At 44.9% G+C, this 26,094-nt stretch overlaps 1 protein-coding gene across 4 annotated transcripts in view; it reads left to right on the top strand.

Moving 5' to 3' along the window:
* DYNC1I2 (dynein cytoplasmic 1 intermediate chain 2) overlaps positions 1–26,094 on the top strand; it is a 338,688-nt gene that overhangs the window by 237,031 nt on the left and 75,563 nt on the right. For 2 of the 4 annotated variants that reach the window (XM_085645306.1, XM_085645304.1), the window contains 3 exons: positions 3,006–3,092; positions 10,272–10,434; positions 10,526–10,625. In XM_085645306.1, coding sequence (XP_085501432.1) covers positions 3,006–3,092; positions 10,272–10,434; positions 10,526–10,625 — 350 coding nt within the window. Of the gene's footprint in view, positions 1–3,002; positions 3,093–10,271; positions 10,435–10,525; positions 10,626–26,094 lie in introns of all 4 variants that reach the window. The other 2 variants (XM_085645305.1, XM_085645303.1) reach the window with 1 other exon arrangement.

The following is a 26,094-nucleotide window of genomic DNA, read 5'->3' as shown; positions in this document are numbered from 1 at the left end:
GCGCGGGCCAAAGCCCATTTTGCGGAGTACTGCCATCATGTAGGGCCATTCGAGGGTGTCGAATGCCATGGTGGCGTCAAGCGACACCACCACCGTGTCTTCCTGAATCATGTGGCACCTCCCCAATACACCGTGCAGGAGGCGGATGTTTAGCGCCGTGTTACGACGGGGCATGAAGCCGGATTGGTCCGGATGGACCAGCGTGGGGAGGACTGAGTGTAGCCTGTTAGCAAGAGTCTTAGCAAGTATTTTCGGCTCTGCGTTCAGCAGAGAGATCGGCCTATACGAGGAGCAGGCATCCCTTGGTTTCCCTTCTTTTGGTATGGCCACTATAGTGGCCAGGCGCTGATCGCACGGCAGTCTCCCCACCGAATTGATTAAATTTAAACTTGTAAAGCACACAATTTCCCAGTAACTGTATGTTTCCAGATGCTGAAGATAGTGGGGTAAGAAAGGCCCCCGTAGTGTGAGGGGCCCTGAGCTCCAGGAGGGCCCCTCAGCTCCAGGAGGGCCCCTCAGCACAATGCCATGGCCTGAGCGCTCCTAGGTGTGTTCGGAGGGGGCCCCTTCCCCTGTACTTTGCAGGGGGCCCCCCTCAAGTTCCATTACACCACTGGGTGAGGACTTAAAGTGAGTATTGCCGCATGACCACTCAAAGGGGATAGTGTGAAAAGCAGTTCACAGGACATTCTCTCGTTGAAGACTGACACTGTTTACAAATGCAGAAAAACCCAGCAAATGTAAGGTATGCCCAAAAGATGAAACGCTACAAAATACTACTGATAACATTAGTTTTAATAGCTAACCTCCTTTAAAATGAGATTCCCCAATAAAGATGTCTGCTATAAGAGACCCTTAATTCTAGTCCCAGCTTCTCTTTTCTAGTCACAGGGGTCTCCCTTTTCTCTGGTCCACAGTTTAATTATTACTCTTATGGAGTTTTCCCATTGCTTTCACACAATGACAAAATCAGTTGTACTTTTTGTTTAACTTTGGTTTTGCACAGTTGAGGAGCAAAACGTAATAATTTGTCATCATTTACAATTTCTTATGTAATTATAGTTACCATGTAGTAATCTTAGGCTTTTATCAAACTTTGGTTGACCAGTTGTCATTTACTTCCAGTCTGCATGTTTGTCATTATTCGTATAATTTCTGTAGACTCTCACGAGGACAGTCAGCGATGCCAGCCCTGTCCAGTTAAATACCTCCTTTCATACTTTTAACTAGTCATCAGAGATGGTGTAATGGAACTTACCCGCTAAAAATGGCCTCAAAATGATCTTTCTCCGAGATAATCATACCTGATCTTGTTACATCGATTAATTGCATCAATATCGAGGACATGAAGTGATTAGTTTGGATAGAATGTCTCGTAAGAGTTGAGTGAATCACAAGTACCTCTGTACCAAGACAAGACAATCTTTATTGTGTCTCATTAGCAGTCTGTGTATTTTGCAGCTCCCAAGTCACTACTTTGAGTAACTCTTAATGAAACACAGTTGTACCTCAGGGTATCTAAACTCTCTTAAATAATAATAATTGGTTTCTCTTATAACTGTGTGATGTCTGCCAGGATATGTTTTGTGCAAATTGTTAGACCCTTGTACTCCAATGGATGATTTGGTAGCCCTTTCTTCCATAAATGTAGGTAGGAGCTAAACTAGTTTGACAAAAAGAAAACTATGCATTCCTGCCTTATCTAGCCTGCACAGAATAAGTCTTTGAGGTTGTAGGCACTTGGTGGGACATGATGCAGGCCACAGAGGAAGTCCCATTGCGTGTGAGGTTGTACAAGCAGCAGCAATATACGTTTGCTTGGAGTCCTCTGAGTTGGTGGTGTAAAGGAATGTAGTGTATACATGAAGAATTGAGGAGGAGTTGCTATGCAACCCAGCTGTCCTTTCAGGGTAAAGGTCAGTTATTGAGGGGTAGGACAGATGAGCTGACAAGAAATGTCGATGTTGCAAAAACCTGACCTGTTTTGTCTGCCAGTGCGCGTGCTTCCAGACTCCGGGAGTGAGGAGTCACTCATTGCATGCTTCAAGATCTGCAAATAATTAACAGATACTAACAGCTGAGGGTCTTGCCTTGTGGACCCAGGCTTTTTAATCCCCTTCAAATTCTTTACTGTCACTTGCATCAAAGTGAAATCAAATATTGGACTCTGGTTCTTTATTCAGGCCCTTTAAGAAGACTTGAAAACACTGGGGAGCAGAGTCGAGACTGATTTGCATATGGCTAGATCTAAACTGGAATGGCATGGCGTGCAAAAAAAGTATGGCTTTAACCCAGATCTGTGAATAGGGGTGAATGTTTGATTTGTTCAGCATTCCGTCCGTCATCTGTTCTTTTTGCACATGCATCTACCACAGTTTACCGTTTTCAGGAGCATAGTTTACTATGCCTGATATTGAAAATGGTGAGAAAAAGAACTTGCTTGTATTCCTGTCCAAGCCTTATGACCATCGGCATGGTTTTATGGAATATCTTGTGATACAGTTGAATGTTATGTGGTTAGTTAGAAACTTGTCTTTTGTTTTCCGAGTTGTGCACCCTGGGAGTTCATGGTCATGCTTAATTTCATTTAAAGCTGTGCTGTTCTATGTTCTCAGTTCCTTGCCAACATCGCACATAAAATGAAATATGCCTTTTAATTGCTATCTTCTCTTATTGTAAACAGGCTCTTCCACAACAATCAATAATACAATATGTGTAGAATCAAAACTGTTGAAATGAAACTTGATTTTAAAGCTTGACTCTTTTTATTGCTTGGGCTACTGTATTTGTTGGGAGCTGAATGTGTATTGTTTCAACTGTCAATCATGTAACATATAGGGTACATTTTTTGGATAGAATTCTTGAAAAATATGATTTCTTGTTGACTTGTATTAGTTGAAGTCTTTGTTCGGTTACTAAACATAATAATTATTGGATCTAATAATGTTGTCCGATTTTTACGACCATTCCTGTAAACATAACATTTGTGGATTTTGCTTCAGAAGATGAAGAAGAAGAAGAACCAGCAGCACCAAAACCCACCACTGAACCAGAGGAGGAACTGTCTGTGAAAAAAGAGGAAGAAAGCGAAGGTACAGAAGTTCTCAGCACTTTCCCATAACATCTAAATCAAAGGAGTTAAGACATTGACGTTTGTCCTGTTCATCTGTGATGTTTGTGTGACTTTGAACTGTGTATGGCTTTTGTTCGTGGATTTACAGTATTATAAACACCATTCACAAATTTGTAAAGATTTGCAATTAAACTGAATTTAATATGGCTGGACGTGCATCACCCCGATCTCTTTAAGTTAGCCCATCTCATCAGGTTACTTGTTCCGCTCCCCCCACCAATTAACATTTTACACCTCTCTATTATTCTGTGTAAGCTTCTGCCATGTATTTATAATGTATGTTCCCAATTAGAAATCCTTTCCTCATGTTAAACTGCTAACTTGCAGTACACAAAATATAGTAGCTCTTGATTCACGCCATGATCATGTTTTAGAACCCATGATTCTACCCGAAAGGCTGTATTCAATTGTAATAAATAAAACCTACTTCATACCCTTGAGTGAGTAGGGTGACCAGTATTATTGATACATCTAAACTAGCTGGATCTAGGTGTTTTTGCCCAAGTGCTATCTGGAACATAGCGGAGAACAAAATGTTCCCATGTTCTTCCCTGGATGTAGCACTTATTGGGTAAAATGGCAACCTTCTTGTTCGGCTTAGTATTATGTAGGTTTCTGAGTTTAAAATTGTAGTGTGAATGCTTCCAGTGACTTCTGATCAATCAACAAGGATCTAAACTCTTTTGCCTTTAACCCCCAAATATGACATTCTGGCATTGACCACTTATCTGCGCCATTACTGAGGAGGAAATTAGAATACACAATGCAGTCTGTTTTTGGTCACAGGGAAAGTATTCTTGCCACATTTCCCTCCATATGTCGTGACATAGAAAAATGTGTCTCTGATGGTATGAAGTAAAAGCATTGTGTCAAAACTCTGGGATGCTGCAGTAATTTGTGACTCTACCTAACTTTTACATCTCCATCAAGCACATCAGGCACTCACACTTCCCACTTTGGTCTGCACCTGGAGAGAATGAAAAACCACCAAACAATTTGCTTGCCATTCCTACCCAACACACTGCTTTCTCCTGCTGCCCCCTTGATGCCATGATCTCTATCCACCAGGTCTTGCTTCTCAACCCCCATGCATGCATCAGGATAAGGTAAATGCAAAATGCTTACCAATGCCTTCCTAGATGATAAGGCTGCAGTTTTCTTCAATCCCAGCTGATGTGGCCTTCAGCATCCAGCAGGTCAGACCAGCTCCAATCCTTTCTTCCTTTACTTCTCCATTCTAGGACCACCATATAAAGGGCAAACTCTACATTGTCCTGTCTTTCCAGCTGCAAGGCCAGGCTTTGTCTCTGTGCCCAATGTTCCACACCCTCTTGTTTTGCTTTTCGCACTTCCTTGTGTAGATGTTTAATTAGTCCATAATGTCTCACCTTGCTCCCGTCTTCTGATATTCAGGGTTCAACTAGTCTTTATCACCCCTACTGACACTCTAATTTCCCCCTCCACTCCTTAGATACCCTTCCTTTGAGTATCACATTGATGCCTCTCTACCTTTCCTTAACTATTTATCATTCTCCCAGCCCCAAGCACTCATTTGTGACAATCCCGACCCTTTACTGAACTAGTTGTCTTCTTACTTATCTTTGTCTCGCATTTTATGTGAATTTAATTGTAACCTTTAGTCATTTACTCATCCCTTCCATATCCCTGGATTCAGCCATTCACATTGCCATCTCTTTACTTTGACTCCTAGCTGGATCTTGTTTTCCTCCTTTTCTATTTCCACTCCCCTTCCGATACCATCTATTCTATATATATTTCCTTGGAATCTCACACTCACCTGTCACCTCTTGTCTGGTTCCTTCAATTCTCTGTTCCCTTCCTTCTTGGGATCTGTTCTGTCATTACATTCAGATGTTTATTCTTTCCTCTCCGTCGATATCTCATTCACTTGGAATCACTTGCATCATGTCCCTTCCATCACCCATTCCAGCTAACTGCACCCCTAAACACATCATACTGTTTACTTGCTGCCATTCACATTATTCTTTGCACAGCACAGAATTTATAGGACAACCCCAGACTTCTATTTGAATTTAGCACTCTGTGCCTACTTCATTGCTCTCCAATCCTTAAGTTATGCAAGCTAAGCAACATTATTAGCAACACAAGATAGCTCGTGTCTACCCAATCAAGCTCCTCCGTCCTACTCATGAGCCTGCTTCCCTCTATTTTGTGAATGCTTCTGATTTTGCCTCTTTCTTTACCTCAAGAATTGATGAAGTGTATTAGTCTTTATTTTTACCCTCTTCCTTTCCAATGAACCATTCTCTATTTGTGGCTCTTCTTTTTCCTTCTCTGTTGATCTTGAGTCTAATCTCATTAACTGCACAGATAAGGCTAAAACAACTGCGGCTCCCCTTTTATTCTCAATTCTTTTTGTTTATTCTTATTTGGTGTCTTTACCGGATCCCTTATTTGGTCTTCTTCCCCCTCTAAGTATCTCTTCTCATCTTTTCGTGTTTGCTTATATCTTTTCTTTACTTAAACAATCTTTGCCCTTTGTTTATGATCCCATTTTAATATTTGCGCTATAGTTTTAATCCCCTTTGACTCTACAAACGTGTGGTGGAGAACCATTCTGTTTGAATTCTAATTCTGTCCTCTGTCTGCTGCAACTAGGCTGACATTCTGCCCTGTCCACTGAAACTGCTCTTATTAATGTTATTAATTCTTTTTATTCATCTTGTCTCACTAAGGAATCTTATTTTCTTATATCTCACAGTTTAAAAAAAAAATATTTCTTTATTGGCATTTCAAAGTGCAAAGAAAAAGCTGGGATCCTCCTCAAGGATCATTACACACCTATGCCATCATACATTTCTCACATATACAATGCACTAGTATATGGCCAAAAATAGTCATATTTCCACCTTACCCCCGGACACAGATCCAGTGTACAGCTCGCAGAAAAAGTAGTCATTTTCAATACAAAGAGACAAATCATCATAAATATCCTGTACCTATAGGGAAAGAGGTGGAGTAAAATTCTGTGTTACCTTGGAGTACTAGAAACAGTAGAAAATAAAAGAATCAATCTTGATCCTCAACATACCCAACAATCCTCCCCTTACCCGCCCACCTGTTCCCTAACTCCCTGCTTCCTTTCGCCTACCGCTTTCCAGATAGGAAGGTGACATCAATCTATAGCTCAGGCCAATTTCGGACTCCATGGACCGCCACACCTCACTCAAGCCACCTCGGGGGGTGGGTACCACTCCTCACCCTTTTCATCCACCTTCGCAGCCCCTCAGTCCATCTCATCTGTCCGATCTCCCCCAAAAGGTTCTAAAAATGCTTGTATCATAGCTCCCCAGGATTGTAAATCATCCTGTCATCTCTGCGGACCCTCTACATATGTGCCTCCTCTGCTCCAGTCCATTCAGTCAAATCTCTGAGCCAGTCCTCCAGTCTAGGGGGCCTAGCAGTGATCCAGCTGATCACTATGTGCCTCTTAGCAACTATTAACTTCAACATATTAAAGCGATGACTTAACTTTCTCTTCGGGTTATCGGGAGGAGGCCCAGCACACACTGCTTAATAGTACACAACACTGTCCATCCCGTCACCTGCCCAAGGTGTTGTATTATCCTGGCCCAATATAGCTTGATATTGGGGCATTGCCACATCCAGGGCAGCTGGATGACCTGGAAGGATAAATTGTACGTAGCCCCCTTGAAGGTAGATATGTCATGTGCACTATGTTATATTGAATTAATTCAAACCGTGTGCTACCTTTATCCTGTGTACTGCTGCATGTATTTTAGGCCATTCTTTATGCTCAAAGTGCTCAACACTGTCCCAGTGCCAGACCCCTTCTATCCGGAGCAGACCCAGTCACCTGTCCGCACGGAGCGCGCAGTATACATGCGTAATAATCTTATGCCCCCCTGCCATAGAGAGGAGTATCCTCAAGGTCTGTGGGAGCTCTGGGCCCTCAGGGTACAACGGCCAGAGCTGGTAAGTCGTTGCCGCTATTTTAGCATACTATAGAACCTGTCCCCACCCCCCAAATCAAACGTATCTATTGCATCTTGCAGGGTTATAAAGCGACCTGCTGGATACAAATCCAACAACATTAGACAATCCCTCTCCTGCTATCGTTCTACTGTCATGGTACGGGGCATTTGTCTTCGATCTGTTAGGTATTTTTGATACAGCTGATCATTCTATTCTTTCTTTTACTCTTACTTTACTTCAGATTTACAGCATTACTTCCCTTGGCTTGTAGACCCTATTTCTAATTACTCCTATTCTGCAACTGGGACTTGTCAAAATTCCTCTGCCTCATAATTATGAGGGTCCCTCAATTTTTTTGTCCTTGGCCCATATTTTTTTTCTTCTGTTCACGCTACCCCATTCCTTCTATTATTTCCTCATTTGCTGCACTCTGCCACTTTTATAGAGACAACTTTCTTGTTGTTTGCCATGTCCATTAGGAACGCTTCTTAAATGACACTCTATATAACTCTCGCTTCTGTGAAAAAAGTGGATGTCTTCACTGTCTCTTTATTACAACCCTACTAACACTCGGAATCTCTTATTTGCCCATCCTCTGCTTTTATCTCCTCTCCTCCGCTCTGTTCCATTTTCCTCAGCGTTTCTTCCTTCCTGTCAAGGTGTGACCCATGACCTACTTATTAATTTTAATTTCTGCTCTCTTGTGCCCATCATTTTCAACTTAATTTCTGTAAAATTCTTTCACTGACATTTCACTCCACTAAAATTCTCCTTTCCATTCTTTTAACCTTTCTCACCTTCCTTGTTCTTACCTTCTGCAACTCCTGCTCCCATATTAGCATCTATTCAGTCTTTCTGTTAGTATTCCATCTGTCTTCTTTTCCTTTTCCTTCCTGCAAAAAACACTCCCTCTTACAGTGGTATATCTTCACTGGCTTGCTTTTCCTTCTCAAACTGTTTTCTATTTTCTTTGTATCCCCCTTAAATGCGTTTGTGGTCTAGCTCCTCTTTACCCAGTTTTACCTGTTTCGGTCTACTCCTTCAGTCACAGTTTTAAGTCTACTTTTTAGCTCCAAGCTGTTTCGCTCCTTTTGCTCAACCCCACTCTGTTGTCTTATGCGTCTGAGCATTGAAGCTCATCCCCACTTAGTTGTTCCGCTCTCTTCTGACATCCTTTTCACTCTGTTCCAAAAGAATACTGCCTGTCTCTTTCTTCTCTTTAATCAACAGTTCTATTAATGCTTTTGTCGGCTTTTATTATTCCAAATGTGCATTTAAGCATTCAATTTACTATTTCTTTAATTTCTTTCTCCGTTTGTGAAGAAAGTGTGTCTAGATATTTTTCACTGATGATATCCATTGAGTAGAAAGCCTCTAGTGGTTGCTTGGCTGCAGAAGGGATGTGTTCGCTCATTTCAGCCAAACTCCTTATAGAAGTTTCCAGTGCCTTTTTTAAATACTTTATTTTTCTCATATATATATATATATATATATATATATATATATATATATATATATATATATATATATATATATAACATCTTATAACGTGGTGTGGGTACAGGACAGGGCTTCTAATTTAAATTGGCGGCATTAATTTTATGGGTCAGTTATGAAAGTGAGAGACAGTAGTCTCTACTTAGCCCTAATTTGCAGCTGGTGCTTCATCCGAAGGCTTGAAGTGAACAGTAAGGACGTCAAGCCTGGAAAGTATTGAATGTTTGATGCAAACTAATAAAGCTATCCCATAAAGCTCTACAGTTCATACTGTCTGAGGCATCAGCTTCCCCTCTCTGCTCCTCCTTGATCCCAGGCAGTGATTATTGAACAGACAAAGCTTTAGTTACAGCTGATGAAGAAATGTTGATTGACGTTGACTTGAACTGATTGGGGTCCCCCGACCATCCCTTTGGTGAAAGGAGGGTCTACAGTAAGGATCCCATTTCCTAATATTGTGCGAGAAAGAGTGACTCCACTACACTTACCGGAGGGGTGGAGGGTTTGGTGTAATGCAGGATCTCACCCCCCTCTAGCTTCCAAGCAATCATGTTGCATGTGACACTCATGCTTGTCATTCAATAGCTTTTTTCATTGTGGCCGTTGGGGTTTTCTGTTCACCCAAAATCTGCATAGGTCTGTTAGCCCCATCATACAAATGGCTATTGATTAAAAAGCCACGGCTAAACATGTCACACCATAACATTGGAGCACTTAGCAGCTTTGAAAGTATGAAGTCACATCCACTTCAGAGAATGATTGGGCATGTCACCACACTAAGAAAGTGGAGCTGGAAGTGGAAGGAGTCTTGGCTAGCAGAGGTTGGAGAGGTTGAAGGAGGTAGACTAGGGGGAGAGACCAAATGGGAGAGGAAAGGCTTAGTGGTGTAGAGATGGGTGCCTGGATAAGAGGCTTGCTACGTCAAATTGGCAAGTAGAGTTGGTGGACTTCACCAGATGACTATACAGGGGAGAAGGAGGAGTTTTCAGGAAGGAAGGGGTGGAAAGAAGATGAGTCTGTTAAGAGGGGAATACTGACTTTGCATAACAGCAGGCTAGACGGAGGGGGTACAGAATGAGAATAGGCAAGAATACAATTGGGCAGGCGTTTGAGGGAGAGAAAAGTTGAACAGAGCATGCCAAGTGGGCTGTACTAGCTGTAAAGCTGAAATGAGATTCTGTGAGAGAGTAGGCGGAGTGTGAATGACAAGCTAAGAAGGCAGACTGGACTAGAGGTGGGCTGACTCAAGAGCGGACCTGGCACTGAGGGAATGAGACTAGCTCAGAGGGCTGGGCTAAAACAGTGAGCATGAAAATGGCGGTGCTGCCCGAGAGCCTTGGCAATTTAAATAGAGTCAGTTTGCGCAGGCTCTTTGCCTTTTTTCATTTAGTTTCACATTTTGTGCTCCCTTGCTGTTGCTGATATAAAAACTACCAGGTTCTTAATCTGAGTTGAGATGTATTTGTGAAAAGAACTTAATTCACGAGTGTGCAGTGATACATATCTTTTCTTTGCAATAAAGAAAACATTTTTAGGAAAATAAATCATACCTTGTCATAATAAGTGTGCTGCTGATACACCGCTAAATATTGTGCGCCAATTTGAGATATTTCTGAAGAGTCTTGTTGTGTACTAGTTACAGCCATTCCAATCTGTTTTTCAGTTCCACCTCATGAGCTGACAGAAGAAGAAAAGCAGCAGATTTTGCACACGGAGGAGTTTTTATGCTTCTTTGATCATTCCACCAGAATTGTTGAGCGAGCTCTGTCTGAACAAATCAACATCTTCTTTGACTACAGTGGCAAAGATTTAGAAGAAAAGGAGGGGTAAGGTTACCAGGTCGATACCAAATTGTATTATATTCTGAATGTTTGGCTTTTGCAAAATGCATCACAAGCTGTTCATCTTGTTTTGTAGAGAGATTCAAGCAGGAGCAAGACTGTCTCTCAACAGACAGTTTTTTGATGAACGGTGGTCGAAACATCGTGTCGTTAGTTGCCTAGATTGGTCGTCTCAGGTAAAAAGAATTCCACTAGCTATTCATAATTCTAAACTCCTTAGAGCACTGTTACACCTGCAACGAGAGTCCTCACAGGAAGTTCACGCGACAGGGAGCAGACCAATTAGGCAGCACAATTGGGTACAACGCATGAACTGCTTTCATATGAGCTTGGCATTTCAATATCTTTACAAAGGCACAGAATCGCTTTTCTCTGAACATAATGCATCTGCATGCAAGCTGTGTAGACGTAATGGCAGGCTTGATTGGCACACCTGCCAATTTTTAAAACCTATTTCTTAACATGTTGCAGCGTTTGTGCTATGTTCTGAACTCGTCAGTGATTTTACTACGATGTCCACAAGCCTGAGGATGGCCTTAACTCCCTTAAATATTTGACTCTGTAGAAACGAATAACTGTTTCCTTGATGTGGGACCAGTCATTGTATTTTGCCAAACTAATTGAACCTGGAACATTTGCCTGTGACTCTTTACCTGTGTTTATAGTGTTCTCCATTTCGCCTTTTTCACTGTCCTTGTTCTTTGACTGAATTTCTGCAAATATACCTCCATTGGTTTTGCATGCATTGTGTTAATGTCTAGCATTCATATGCTTTCTTTGTTCTCTTCCATATCCAACTTACAAAAATATTGCCCGAATGAAAGCTGTGCCCGTAGTTTTAAATGTTTGAAGCAAATGGAGACAGACCCCATTCAGCCTTGCTGTTCCTGAGCCCCACCTTTTTACTACTTCTTGACGTCTCCCCCACTAGGTTCCAGTTTTAGGTCGGGCATTAATACTTTTTGATTGCAATAAAACTATATGTATGATATACTCCTAGGGGCTTTCAGTCTGCCTACTTCATCCATTGGTCTGCTATTGTGCCATTCACATTTTTCTTCCGTCCACTACAGCATACAACAAAGTGCAGTGAACTATCCCACTTCAGCCATTGGCTAACTTAACAGCGAGTGATTGTTTTCTGCTCTTTAACAAGGAATACATCCGCACACAAAGTAGTGTCCTTCAGTGCCAGGGACTACTTTGGCAATGTGTGCTTTTTCAGACTAAATATATATATTTTGCTTTTCGCAATGTTTTTTCATATTGGCATGGGCAGGCAGGTCCCCAAACAAGAACATTTAACAAAAATGATGGAAAAACAAGTAGTGACAAAGTCAAACTTCAGGCAGCCAACACCGATCTTTTGGCTTTGCTAATGCTTGTTTCTGCTTCATTTTGATGGCTGGAACCTGTATCACAACCCTCTTTTAACTGATGCAGTACAAAAGTCTTGGTTTTCTTGGTGTTTATGGGATTTTTCCTTGATATAATTTTCCCAACTATCTTGGGACATAATTATGCCATAAAAGCTTGGTCATTTACAACACAATGGCTGATTCTTTGTCCTCCGTCTTAAAGATTTGCATCCATTTGCTTCGTTATTTTACCCAAAGGTAGAAATCCTTTTCCTCAAGAACCATCTATTATGGATGAGAGATGCCTTACAATTTGTTCCAGGAGACTGTAGTTTTTCCCTTTGAAAGGTGAGAGGTTGTAGGTAATTGTGACTTGGCACCATGCTGATCCCGGAGATGACAAGGATTTTGCAACACAAGCAACTACAAGAACATCCGCTATGTCCTGAATGAACGAAGAGGCAGTCATGAGATCTGTTGTGGTAGGGAGATCATTAACCTAAAGAAAGAAAAGGTATTCAACATCCTGAGATTGTCAAAGGCTTGATTTAAGCCCATTTTATTAACTTCATAATAGTTGGACAAAATTAGCAAAAAATTGATTTAAAAAAAATATATAAAAACACTTTTTAGAATTTGTGTTCTGCACATAAAAATAGATCATACATTAAATTACAGCAAGATTGATCATACCGTACCCAATATACTTGATACACAACTTTAGGTTATAGATTCAACAACTTTAGGCATGAGTCAATACCTGTTAATCATAACCTCCCCTGTACCAAAGCGGGTCAGCCAGAGTCTGAGGTGGCTGTCGGGGATGACGACAAGATATTAAGACCGGCAGTGCATATTAATTCTGGGGCAGTGATGGAGTGAATATGCCCTGTTCTGACACATTTCATATATGTTTTAAGGGCTAGCCTTATGCAATCAAATTTGTGCAATCTGTAATGAATAATCACAGAGAGCTTTTCTATGGCAAATACTTTCCAAACCTTAACCCACCATAGCTGTGGTGGTTGGGGGGAGGAGGGTTGGTTGCAAGGGACATCCTGGCTGCAACTAGCAAGTGTGATATGAGTTTTCTTATGGGAAAGTGAGTTGGGAACACCCTGTTTTCTCCAGAGTCCCCAAGGAGTACCACCAGTGGTTCTAATGGCAATATAATGCCGGTATGTGCTTAATGCAGGCGGGCAACTAGAACCAAATTTCGGGGGGGGGGCTGAAAAAGATTTCGGGGGGGGGGGGGGCGGCTATGTCTTCCAGCCATAGGCAGATTGGCTGTAAGAAGGGGCGAAAACGCAACAAATGCCTCATTAACGACTAAATGGTCTTTTAAAGACCTGTGAAGTACTCGGGTCCGGCTGCAATTAGACGGACGCCAGCACGCGAAGCTGTCTCAGCCGGGCTGACACACATGACGGGGGGGCTGAAGCCCGGTGAGCCCAATGGGTGTTGCGCGCCTGGCTTAATGTATGATCAGATTTCCTTTCATTATGTCAGAACTCTGTCTGCACCCCAGGCCTTCCCATTACATATGGAAAAAATATGCATAGTATGTAGGAGGGTGGGGGATATGTACCACTAGGTTAACAGCTTTTCTTTGTAATGGTCGCAGATTGATGTCTTTGCAGCTTTCTACCGTAGTCTCATCTAAAATTGTTCTTCCCATGTCTTGTTTTCAAGTGTGAACTTATTATTGTTTGGGTTTGATGAGGGTCGTTTGAAGCCATGTTATGCCTTTCCAAACTTGTTTGCCCACAAAATATTTTTAGGGCTCGGGGGAGGCTGTTCCATTCCAGCTAATAGGGACACGTTTTGGCACCAGATCGAGGTCTACTATGCCCCGCAGTAGGAATGCAGGAGGGGTGGGACAGTGTATCGTAGTGGAGAACGGCCTCATGTTGTATGTAGGATGGCATTGAAATCCCTGCCTAAAATTAAGTGTACCAGTTTGGGCATGAAATTCATGTAGAATTTGTTCCTTCCCTTTGGTGCCTAAAGGGAAAGAAGTTTGACTGTTATAGTCCCGAACTTTCCCTGTAACCGTATGTATCTGCTTTCCGTGTCTTTGCTTTTGGACACTAGATCAAAGTCTAATAATCTCCACCCCTCTTGTTTTAGTCGTGTGTGTGGCATGGAATTGAAATGGCAACGAAAAAGGACCTCAAGTGTCCTACATCTCTGTTCAGCAAGTAGGACTGTTGTAAAACTGCGATATCGACTTCTTTCACCTGTAGCTACTGTAACAACGCATGCCTTTTAATCAGAGAATTGAGGCCTTGCATATTCAATGAGAATATTGTTAGCTGGGACATGCCTTTTTTCAGATGGCATCCCATCCCCTCCCCTACTGAAGGTGAGGCTAGGCTGGGTTGAATCGGGCATGCCTCACTCAGATGGTGTTCCATCTCCTCCTCTACCGAAGGTGAGGCTAGGCTGGGTTGAATCAGGAAGGGCATGAGCGAGGGATTTGTCCAGTGGACCCACACCAGATTTGGCTCAGTGGTTCTAGGGCCGATCTGTGTATTGAATAGGAAAACTAAGTGCAGAAAAATGAATGTAACCAGACTGAAATTGCAATAATATGAACAAAAACTTAGACATAAAATAAACAAAGAATAAATAGAGTTTGCAGGGACACCAGCTCACTAAAAAGAAGTAATTAGTTATCCGGAGCAGTGTGGGGCTAGCTCCAGAGATAAGTTCAGTGCTCCTAAAATTAGCCAATGTGCTGATTCTCAACGGTGGGGAAATGGGGGGCACGAGAGCCACCTCCACGTATGGATGCAATTGGAGCAAACAGTGTTCAGTTCCTAGGACGTCCGCATGGGAGTGGTATTTTCAAGAAACCGCCTCTCGCGGTGATTGATGTTGTGTAGTGAAGGAGATCTGCCATGTCCTCTGGTCAGTCTTCTTCTGAGGAGGCAGGCTGCTTTTCCCTGTCCTGTAATAATTTCTGACATCTGCGCTCTTTAATGGTTTTATTTAAAATAGGGGTACACCAAGCTCCCCGGACATTCTCAGGCCAGCACAACTCGGATGCCGACTGGTTAGCAGGGTTATGTGGTGACAGCTGTAGTGCACTCTGTGATCAAGGTATCAAATAAAACATCGTATACATAAACTTACGAAAGTTGGTGTGCTCGCTTTGAGGTGGTTCCACCTAACCACCAATTCAAAAGAAGCAAATAAACCAGGACCAGGTAGTTCTGGACAAAGTAAGCACAACCGGGGGTACTCGAATGAGTATTCACAAATTACTTATACAATAATCTGGACAGTAGAAAACATTTTTACACATACATCAATGACACCAATCATGAAATGATATGCTTCAAAGAAACATTATTGCTGAAAACGACAAAAATCAAAATTCTCCACTCCTTCTTTATTCAGAAGAAAATTCATGGAATAAGGAAAAGTTGCAAACTAGAAGGTTTCAAATGCTTGATGTTCAAAACAAGATTATTCCCAATGCATTTCGGGTGTGCAAAGCACCCTTCTTCAGGGGAAATCTACAATGAATATAAACAAACGAGTGCTTAGAAACATACATGAATATCTCATCGTAAACTGGCATTTAATGTGAAAACGGCCTTACTGGTTAGCAGGGTCGTCTATGAGACTCCGGATTCCTTTGGCCTCCTGTAGTTCTTAGACTGCATGTGGTGAGCCATTGTAAGTAAAGAGAAAGCAGAATAGGGTCCCCCAGCGATATGGGATGCTCTCTTGCCATAAGCCTGCTGTGACATCTTTTGAAGTCCCTACAACATGCAAGAGTATAAGAGGGAACATCTTGAAAGATGGATAATGTGTCGCCTTTGAACGGCAATTGTCCTTGCTTGCGAGTTGCAGCCATGATGGCTTCCTTTTCTTGGAAGAAATATACTCCTGTAAGGACATCTGGGGGCAGCTTATATTACCGTTCGAGTGCAGAGAAGTCTTGATGCATGTGGTCCAATTATATGGTCTCCAAGGTTGTATCTTGCAAGATCCATTTAAAGAGTTCTGGTACATAGGTCTCCAGGTCTTTGTTGGTGATCTTGGACAGGATGCCCCTGATGCTGATATTATATCTCCAGGATCAATTTTCAGTGTCATCTATCTGATCTGCGATATCCCATTAATGTGTTGCATGGGAGGACAACATACATGACAATCCGTATTTGCTCATTGGAGGTGGTGGAAAGATCATTTTGACTTGTCCAGACGTGTTTTGGTTCACTGGGTGTGGTGATCCAGGTTTGAGGTTGCTTTTCAGATGTCTTGTTTCCATCCAGATATCTCTTTTCTGAATTATTGATGGAGGACTCAGGCCTACAACGTGGGATCAGCATCATCCATCTGAGCATTGGGTTGGGTGGGGTTAAGGCCTGCAGTGAAGTCCGTGTGCCTCCTCATTGTGAGTGTATTTCATGCATAGATGTGATTTTGGGTGCTTTTGCCTTTGACCAATGGGTATTAATGCACCTCAGGCTAGTGAGTTGTCTTTCAGTGCTGTCCAGGTGGCCATTGAATTGGAGAGGAAGCCCAGGCACAAGTGGCCACGCTCTGAGAAGGTCAAGCGCGGGGGAGTTGTCTGGCATGGATGCTTAGGTCATAGCTATCGGGTGGGAGCAAACAAAATAAGCATTTATCTTTGATGGGAGAGAAGGGGCGGTGGTAGTTGCGGCCCACATAGAGTACAGGCCAAAATTTGTGAAAAGCAGGACTGTGTGCTCCTGCTGTATATTGAATCGAGGAGTTTCTTGGGCTCCCCATAGTGTTTTGATAGTGGCCGCCATCATGGTGGGGGCCATCGAGCCAAGCAAACGCGATCGTAAGAGCCCCAAAGTGCCCACCTCTGCCCCTCGCTACCAGTGAGCGTTGACCGAGACGTCCTTCTTATCAGTGGGTGGGGTGTGCCGTGTTTCTGGCATCCAGTTGCGGCGGACACAAAGACGCATGTTGATCCAGCTCTTGGGCCTCTCCCAGCACCCCTATAATATCCCCAGTATGGTCACGCTTGATAAGGGGAATTGGCATTGTCCCATGTAGCCATCCCGTTGTCCTGTGACTCTCACCAACCCCCAGTACTTGAAATGGGAAAATAGAAGTGCAGGTACTCTTTACTAGAGTGCCTGCTTGTTTCTGAGAAGTGCCGTACTCTCCCTTTCAAAATAAAAAAAAGCTCTGGTACTCCGTACCTGCCCATTTTTGGGCCCACCTTCCGTGCTGCATGTACTCCTTCGGTGTGGAGTGTGAATGAGTCTAGTCAGTTATCTTTTCCTTCTCGGTGGCTTCGGGGGGTGGGCCCTCAAACGGGAGCAGCACACTATTGTAGCTTGCACTCGGCTCCTCTACCCGATACTGCACGGAGTTGATGCTGGCGGTCAGGGCTTTAAGTGGGCCGGGTCTGAGCACCAGTAGTTTTTTAAAGGGGGCCTCGAAACGGGTCTCTATCGGACTCTGTTTTGTGCTCTGGTACAGGCTGTCCGTTTTTTCCGGACTGCAATGACAGCAGGCACATGGGCGTGCGCATGCTCACACTGCTCACTTCTCACTAGTGTAGAAGTTATGGCATGACGTCATGCCAGGTGAGCGTTGTAGAGGAAGGGAAATCCTTGCTTGTTACATCTCCCATGTGTCTGTTTTTTAAAACACAAGACTCCGAGCGCTGTTGCGAGTGAGGGGGCCCTATTGAATAGGCACACTGCAAATTGCCACTTCTCTTTTTGAAACTCAGAAGCAGCACCATTGTAGTGGTGTCACCAGGGCTTTAAGTGGAAGCTTTTTCAATATTATATACAAGCCATAGTTCCTGCTTATTTACTCTATGCAACTAACAACCATTGACGAAGCCAATAGTCCTCCTGACTTGTTGTAGGTGTAATGTTACTTCTTGTATCATATATCTGGATGCAATGACAGAAACAGCAAAATACACGTAGGTCGGCACACTGTGCTAAGCACAGATTTTTAGCTCATGTGTTTTAAGCCACACCCTTAATTACATTGACCACGCACCTTTGAGAGAACCCCCCCCCCCCCCCCCCCCCCCCCCACCGTTTTTTCATCCCTCTTAAAGCCCTGCTGGCGGTCATTTTGATAAGGACCGCTCGCCGTGGTCTGCTCCAAGTGTACACACTCATGGTTGTGGGGTGCTCTCGACGGCTTCCTCCTATGCTCACAACATTGACAAAGGCAGTATTGTGGTCATAGCGTTCCCATCCTGCGAGACCCGTACTAATTGAGTCACGTGAGCCCCGGCGAGACATGTCTTGGTGGGTTTTCGCCCTGACTGTGCCCTATGTTCCCAGTATGCTCCGCGCCTGCGCGCGAGCAGCTTGCTTCTTGCAGTGCCCAGACACACTCTGGGAGCACGCTTGCCGCTCCCAGGGCCAAACGACATAACAAATGGGAAGGGTGAAAACTTCCCTTTTCGTGGCAAACAGCCCACCAGGAGGTCCAGTAAATCCATTAAATGACAAAGGGACTTCTTCTTTGATTTAAGAGCAGAGTGTTTCAAGAGACCCATTGCCTCTTGAAACAAAACACGTGTGATTGGGTTTCACACCGCAATGAGAGGGTGAAGATGTGGCATTACGGCCAGTGCTGCTGACTTTGGAAATGGGGAAACCGGTTCCAGTGTCCATGCTCCGGTGAAGTGCTCCAATACTTTCCAGCCGAGTTTGCTTTATAAAACTGAAAAAAGTGAAACTTTCACCTTAAAGAGTGGCCAAATACGTTTTAACAAATTATCCTCCTTTTTGTTAATCACATATAAATTCACCTTCAAATACGTGAGTTTTGACTGCACAGAACAACTCTTGTGTTTGTTTTAACAACCTATAAAGTTGCTCCATCTGTAACTGGAGAGTACTTTAAAAAAATATATTTTTTAGTCAAAGAGGAATTCGCACACGAAGGCAGGCCAAACGTTTACACAGACAACGGCCTGGCAGCCACTGAATAAACTACCCAGACTACACCTAGCTGCTAATAATCATTTAATTTGTCATCCGTATAGACCAGCCCTGATCCTTGCTTATCCCCCTGAACGTAGACACTAGGGTAAATAATTTATTGGTACAGGGGATACGTAGGCTAGGGGAACCAGCCTTATTATGCACTTCATTTGGACTTTGGCAACTGTTCTTGCACTCCTTGTACCAAAGCGTCACTGCATTTTTTGCAGTTTAAAACAAAAACAAAACGTCCAGTTTGGCAAGGAGCTGGCATCATTTTAAAGCAGCTTGACATATGGACCGCTATCTGGTCATGGCTGAGCTCCTACACAACATAATAGGAATCCTACCTAGAAAACTGTGTCAGAATTTCGAAACGTGTCAAAAGCTTATCTGTGCAGGGTATGCTTCATAAGAACGATTACATGGTATTACAGGTACCGCACATACGGCAAATTGTGACTATGGTGTATTTGAAAGTGTACTGTAATTAATGTTTTTTAGTGTTTTAGCTGTTCTTGGCATTGTTCTGTTATTTCATGCTTTCTAGTGTTTTAATTGTTTGCAATAGTTTTTATTTACCGCGCAATAATAAACTTAAACATTATTTAATTCAAACTTGAAACCGTTTGTAAGTATAAATTAGGCCACATATAGGGTACACATGACCCCTGACTTATCTTTTAGATCACAAATAGCATTGTCATCTAAGTTTGTTTAAAAATTCTCACTTTAATAAACACTTTTCACATAATCTGATGTAGCAATGTGAGGTGCTGCCATTTTTTAATTTGTTGAATTTTGAAGTCGTTTTACCATATTCTAACATGATCTGTGTTGCATGATTGACATGCCACATATTTCAAGGTTCCGCTCGTGTACAGGCTCTTAAGAGTCAGAGCCGACCCATGGCACAGCTGTCCCTGTTAATTTGTTGGCTTGCCCACCTCTACCTCGCGCCATAGTCCGGGCCACTGGAATTATGTGGCAGGAGATGACCAAATTATGTGGCAGGGTTGAATCATACTGCAAGAAAAAGCAAGGTATGCGGCATAATGTGGCACATTTTGTGATGATATCACTTTATTTTATTGTCATTTTCAAACATGCTAACACTGCCTAGACAAATGTCTCACCTCATTTGTACCAATTTAACACCAAAATACATCAATTAGCAACAGAAAGGTGACCAGTCAACTTTTGCAAAGGGTCTTCCACTTCTCGGCAATATGTGTAGTGCTGGTTTTAGTAACTTTTGATCCATTCAAGCTATAAGCAATTCTTGGGGGGTTAAAATCTGCAGATTATACAGCAGATTATGGATTATGTGGCACATTTTGCAAATCCATAGTCATGCGGAAAAGGCCAAGGCCACAAAATCTTATAAATTCAGTGGCCCTGACCTTAGTACAAGGGAGAGAGGATTCTTGGGGGGGCGCTAGGTGGCGCACGAGCGGAATGGCCACCACTTTGTGAGGCTCCCGCAGTCCGGTTTCATAATCCGTTATTAATTCTGTTTCCGATGCGGAGAAATACAAAATGCAGGCAATATATCCCGTAAGCATTCAGGCATGCAGCGGTGCAGTGACTGGCGACGGGGGAGCTGTCTGGCGCTCGGAATCGAGAAGTGACGACATTGCCCAAGGTGCCGGCCGCGACTTCTGGAGCAGTTGAGAGGTGGAGCGCAGTACTCGAGGGCCGAGGCTCCCACGAGGCGGGAAGACCTCCCTATGACGGAAAACGCCTGGTGACAGTTTCATGCGGCAGGGTGCCAGCAGAGAGCTGACAGAGATAACCGCACCAACATACAAGGAAGGGAGGCGCACCGCTGTGGGGCCGGGCTGCAGGAGGCAGTAGTACGGGTGGCAACGAAGTAGCGGTGAAGGCGCACATTGCCCGGAGGAGCGCGAGGACTGTGCACTGCGTTCAAAGTAGGGCGCTGCGGCCCGCGTACCAGAGCGGCAAGGGGGCCCAAATATATCCGCCAGTCTTGTATTCAGGCGTTGGATGCTGGTTCCCACAGAGAAGTACGCAGATCTTCGGCACAGCCAGCGGGAAGTAACAACTAGGAGAGACGACTGATTGTGTGCCATACAGCAGGATTCAGAGTGGGGTAATGCTCCTGAAGTGTGAATGAATCTCACCATTGCCCCAGGCTCCTAACATATGCACCAAACCTGGTGGGAAGGGAACACGGTACAAAACGGGACAAAACACAAAAGAAGAGCGCCACGAAAAATATTCCTGCTGACATCAGAGGTCCCTGCAGCGGAAACGAATAACTATAGTGGAAATGAACACTGTGCTGTGCGCATTGTAGGCCTGCTGGCAGATACTATTCCTTGGCCATTAGCAGGTGCGGCACGGTTTGTAAAGCACGGACGGAAAGGCGGCAATTTTGCTAGGCACCGTACTGCGACTTTAGGGGCAATCGCTTCCTCCACTTATATTCCCCTCCCTGCATACATATACATTCAACATACCTAATCTAAATATAGCCCCTTGGCAGGGCCCGTGTCTCACAGCTGCGGAGCAACGGAGAGCAGTTCTGCGCATTATTGCGGAGGAGGGGAGGCGGAGGCACTGGGCATCACCTAATTCCTTCACAGCGCTGACATAGTGCCCAAATCAGAGTCGCCGGCCGTCGCCGAAGGCAGAATCAAAATGGGGAAAACGGATGCCCGCCAGCCGCGACTGACATTCAAAGGCAAGAAGTCCACGAAGCAGCACTCGCCGGAACAGGATGTGGCGACGGAAATATCACAGTCGGAACACCAACCATCATCGGGAGTGGACCTAAACTCAATTCTGCTGGAAGTGCGGCAAGGATTCGCAACCATCGCGGACAAAATGGACACGATGAGCACCCGCATGGATGCAATAGCCCGCAAGATAGAAGGGCACGAAACACGCATCAAGGAAGCGGAACACCGCATTTCAGATGTTGAGGACACCACAACCCAGGTACAAAAAACGACGGCGCAACTAGATAAACTGCTCAAAGTCATAGCGGCTAAGAACGAGGACATCGAAGCGCGAAGTAGGCGGAACAACATACGCATACCAGAGAGTACAAATACGGGTAAGATGGAAGAATATATCGAGAAGCTGCTGGTAGCGGTGGTGGGGGCTGAACTCCTATCTCCCCATTTCATAGTGGAAAGGGCTCATCGGTCCCTTGGTCCACGGCCGCCTCCTGGTAGTACACCTAGGCCCATAATTGCTCGCTTGCTAAATTACATAGACAGGGATACAGCACTAAGGGTGGCCAGGGAGAAAAAACTGTTGACCTGATGGATTATCATTTACCATATATCCGGACTTCACGCTGCATGTGCAGGAAGAACGCCGCAAGTTTATGGCAGTGAAACATAAGCTGAAGCAAGCCCAGATTGACTACGCCTTGTTGTACCCAGCCCGCCTGCGTGTCACGCATCAGGGAACCCAAACTTTTTTCACAAAGCCTCAGCAGGTTGAAGAGTTTCTGAAGCAACTTAAAAAACCAAGAAGGCATGCAGGGACGCTGGAGGACTCCCCCCGGCCTAATTAGAGCTCTCCCTAGTGAGAGACGCTAGGGCTGCGAGCGATCTTACCTGGAACCTACTTGCTGGCATAAGGATTTGTGAAAACTGTGATTTATAACTGTAAATAGATCGTTTTTATAACTTTTATCTGGGGGCTTTAAACTGAATAGTTAGCTGGGGAATTGAGTTAGGCACACTGACATTTCTCCAAGACGCTTATCTTCCTCTCTCTGCCTCGCCCAGCCGTCTTCTTTTATTTGCTGCTGGAGGCGGTGGGCGCCATCTTAGGTAGGGCTGGGGGTGCGCTCTAGTCGCGCCGCCCTCCCGCCCTCCCAGGCTATTTAGAGTGCTTCTTTGAAGCCCTCGTTGCCTAATTAGAGCTCTCCCTAGTGAGAGACGCTAGGGCTGCGAGCGATCTTACCTGGAACCTACTTGCTGGCATATGGATTTGTGAAAACTGTGATTTATAACTGTAAATAGATCGTTTTTATAACGTTTATCTGGGGGCTTTAAACTGAATAGTTAGCTGGGGAATTGAGTTAGGCACACTGACATTTCTCCAAGACGCTTATCTTCCTCTCTCTGCCTCGCCCAGCCGTCTTCTTTTATTTGCTGCTGGAGGCGGTGGGCGCCATCTTAGGTAGGGCTGGGGGTGCGCTCTAGTCGCGCCGCCCTCCCACCCTCCTCACACCCTATATAATGTGCATCCCGGCCAGACGGCGCAGCGGGCTGGCGCAGTGGGCGCGCCGGAAGCGCGCCGAAGCCGCGCCAAAGCCAAGCCCGTCTGCGCCCGTCCGGACACGGCCCAGGGCCTCAACCCTTGGCCCTAATCGTAAGTGGATCTGGAGTAGGAGTGACTTAGTAAGTTTTTCCTCGATTGTGTGCACTCAAGGCCACCATAGTGTAAGGGTAGGGGAGAACGAAGGTTGTAGCCATTGTCAATTCCGCTTCAGCCCAGCCCTACCAGACACCAGGGCAAGCAATCCCTCGCTGTCCTGCGGCCTCGTTAATGTGAGGTCGCTTAGCTGTCACAAACATGACATATATGACCTTCTCACTGATAAACACTATGATCTGTTGTTTATTACTGAAACGTGGCTAGACGCCAATTCCGATCCTGATATCATCCAGGCCTTACCTGATGATTATCAGATGGTGCGCTTGGACAGACCGATAGGCAGAGGAGGCGGGATTGCGATCGCCTTTAAACAACGATGGCCTTGAAAACTTGAACTAGTTGACCTGGCGGGATGTGAAGCGGGTGTTTTCTCCATAACAATCGATGGGAGCATGACTGTAAAGGGACTGCTCATCTATCGCCCACCGGGACCTATGGCCAGCTTTAAAGGAAATCTCTTAGAGTGGGTCACAGAAACAGCGATACGGAGAGACAAGTTTTTGCTGTTGGGAGATTTAAACATCCACCTGCAAGACGCACTAGATAAAGGGGCGGTGGAGTTCCGGGAAGAACTTCACACCCTACAGCTAGAGCTAAAAGGTCAGCTGCCAACACACAATCGTGGGCACCTGTTAGACCCAATTTTCGCCAACTGGGAGGGTGTTTTAGCCGCTCCCCCCAGTGTCCCTGCCCTGGACAGATCATTTTTTCGTTCCGTTCACTATTTACTTGTCCAAGCATAAAGCTAGCGCTCCCACCCCTCTCAACTACCCTCGACGTAGGTGGGCAAGATTCTCCCTGCGAGAGTTTAATAAGGCTCTCACTGTGGAAGGGCCCCCAGGAGGAAATGACGTGACAACGGCAAATAAATTGCTCATTGACCGTATCACGACTGCTCTAGACCACACAGCCCCATTGGGTTGGTCAACTATAGCTGTCCACAGACAAAGAACTGCTCCCTGGTTCAGCGAGGCGCTGCGCTGTGCCAAAAGGGACTGCAAACGAGCAGAAAGACAATGGAGAATGACTTATGATGATCGGACGAAGGAGGCCTACCTTACAAAGAGACGATTCTATCATAATATCCGGATAGAAAAAGCCACCTACTATGCAGACAAAATTAATGGGGCAGAAAACTCGGCCAGAGAATTGTTTAGTATATATAAATCCCTATCCACCCCAAAAACCGTTACTGGAGATGAAGATTACTCAGTAACTGCATGTAATCGTATTGCCAACTACTTTGGAGACAAAGTGCGTAAGATTTATTCCGCTTTTCCTGACACGCCACCCCTAGCGGAAGAACCTGCAGACTTAGTAGGAGCTGAAGTCGATCCAGATCTGCTACTTCACTTCACCACTCCTCCCTCGGAGGATCTTGTCAAAATCTGCAGATCCGTCAGATCTGGCTCCCCACGGGATCCTGCTTCCCCAAAAAGGTTGAATGCCAGCCTAGAGACACTTGAACCCTACATCAGGCATTTGCTAGATGTCTCCTTTCGTTCCAGTTCTTTACCTGAGGACTGGAAACAGGCTGTGGTGCTTCCTCTCCGGAAGAATCCCAATATTGGCTTCGACAAGCTGGATAACCTACGCCCCATCTCTCTCCTGCCTTATTTTTCGAAGATAGCTGAGAAGGTAGTAAATAAGCAGCTAATGAAATTTGTGGAGGACAGCAACCTCCTTCATTCGACTCAATTCGGGTTTCGGCCACGCCATTCCATGGAGTCTGCCCTTCTTAGGGCTTCCGAAACCCTCAGGCAGGGCGCTGACGAGGGTCAAACTATGGCTCTCATCCTTTTAGATCTTAGCGCGGCGTTCGACACTGTGGCACATTCCATCTTGCTACAGTGTCTGAGCAAAGGTGGGGTGAGAGGGGCAGCGCTGAAATGGATTTATTCATTTCTCGTAGGCCGAGGCTTCCAAGTGAGGCAGGGTGACTATTACTCTGAGCGAATCGCTCTGGACCAGGGGGTGCCGCAGGGCTCGTCCCTGAGCCCAACACTTTTTAACCTTTATGTAGCCCCGATTGCCTCCTTGGTAGAGAGCTACGGCCTCCGAATGGTATCCTATGCCGACGACACGCAGCTGGTGATCTCCCTGTCGCGCGCACCCGATCTTTCGGCGGACACCTTCAGAGCCTGTATGCAAGACCTAGCTGCCTGGATGTCCGCTAATTGCCTTAAGCTTAACGGAAATAAGACCGAGGTGCTTGTCGTAGGGGGAGACCGTTCGGCGTGGACGTCGGCATGGTGGCCTCCATGCCTAGGCTCAACACCTATCCCGTGCCTGAAAGCAAAGAACTTGGGCATCTGGTTCGACTCCGACCTAACCTTCGGCCCTCAGATCAACCGGGTGGTCGGATCATGCTTTGGGACCCTCAAAAGTCTCAGGAAGGCACTGAAGTTTCTACCGGTAAAGGCCCGTCAAACCCTTGTGCATGCATTAGTCACCTCAAAGATGGATTATGGCAACCTACTCTATCTAGGGACTCTGAAAAAGAATTTGAGCCGTTTACAGATCCTACAGAATGCTGCTGCTAGGCTAGTACTTAGACTACCCAGAAGAGCCGCATCTTCGGTGGCCCTTCGGTCCTTGCACTGGCTCCCGATCAGAAGTAGGGTTGATTTCAAAGCCCTCTGCATGTGCCATTGGATCATCAACGGGAGGTCTCCTCTCCCTTTGAAAGGACTGCTGACGCCTTATGAACCGTCCCGCTCCCTCAGATCTTCTGGCTCAGGACGCCTTGTTGTCCCCAAGGTATCTAGAGCACGGATGGGCGGAAGATCCTTTAGGTACATTGCAGCCGTCAGATGGAACACATTACCCTTATCACTGCGTCTTGAACCATCTGAACTAATCTTTAGAGCCAAGCTCAAAACTGCACTATTCGATCAGTAAAGTATCCA

This window comes from Triturus cristatus, chromosome 3_1, assembly GCF_964204655.1.
Source record: "Triturus cristatus chromosome 3_1, aTriCri1.1, whole genome shotgun sequence".
Taxonomy (NCBI): Eukaryota; Metazoa; Chordata; class Amphibia; order Caudata; family Salamandridae; genus Triturus; species Triturus cristatus.
The sequence above is the reverse complement of the archived record's forward strand: the minus strand, read 5'-3'. Positions and strand labels throughout refer to the sequence as shown.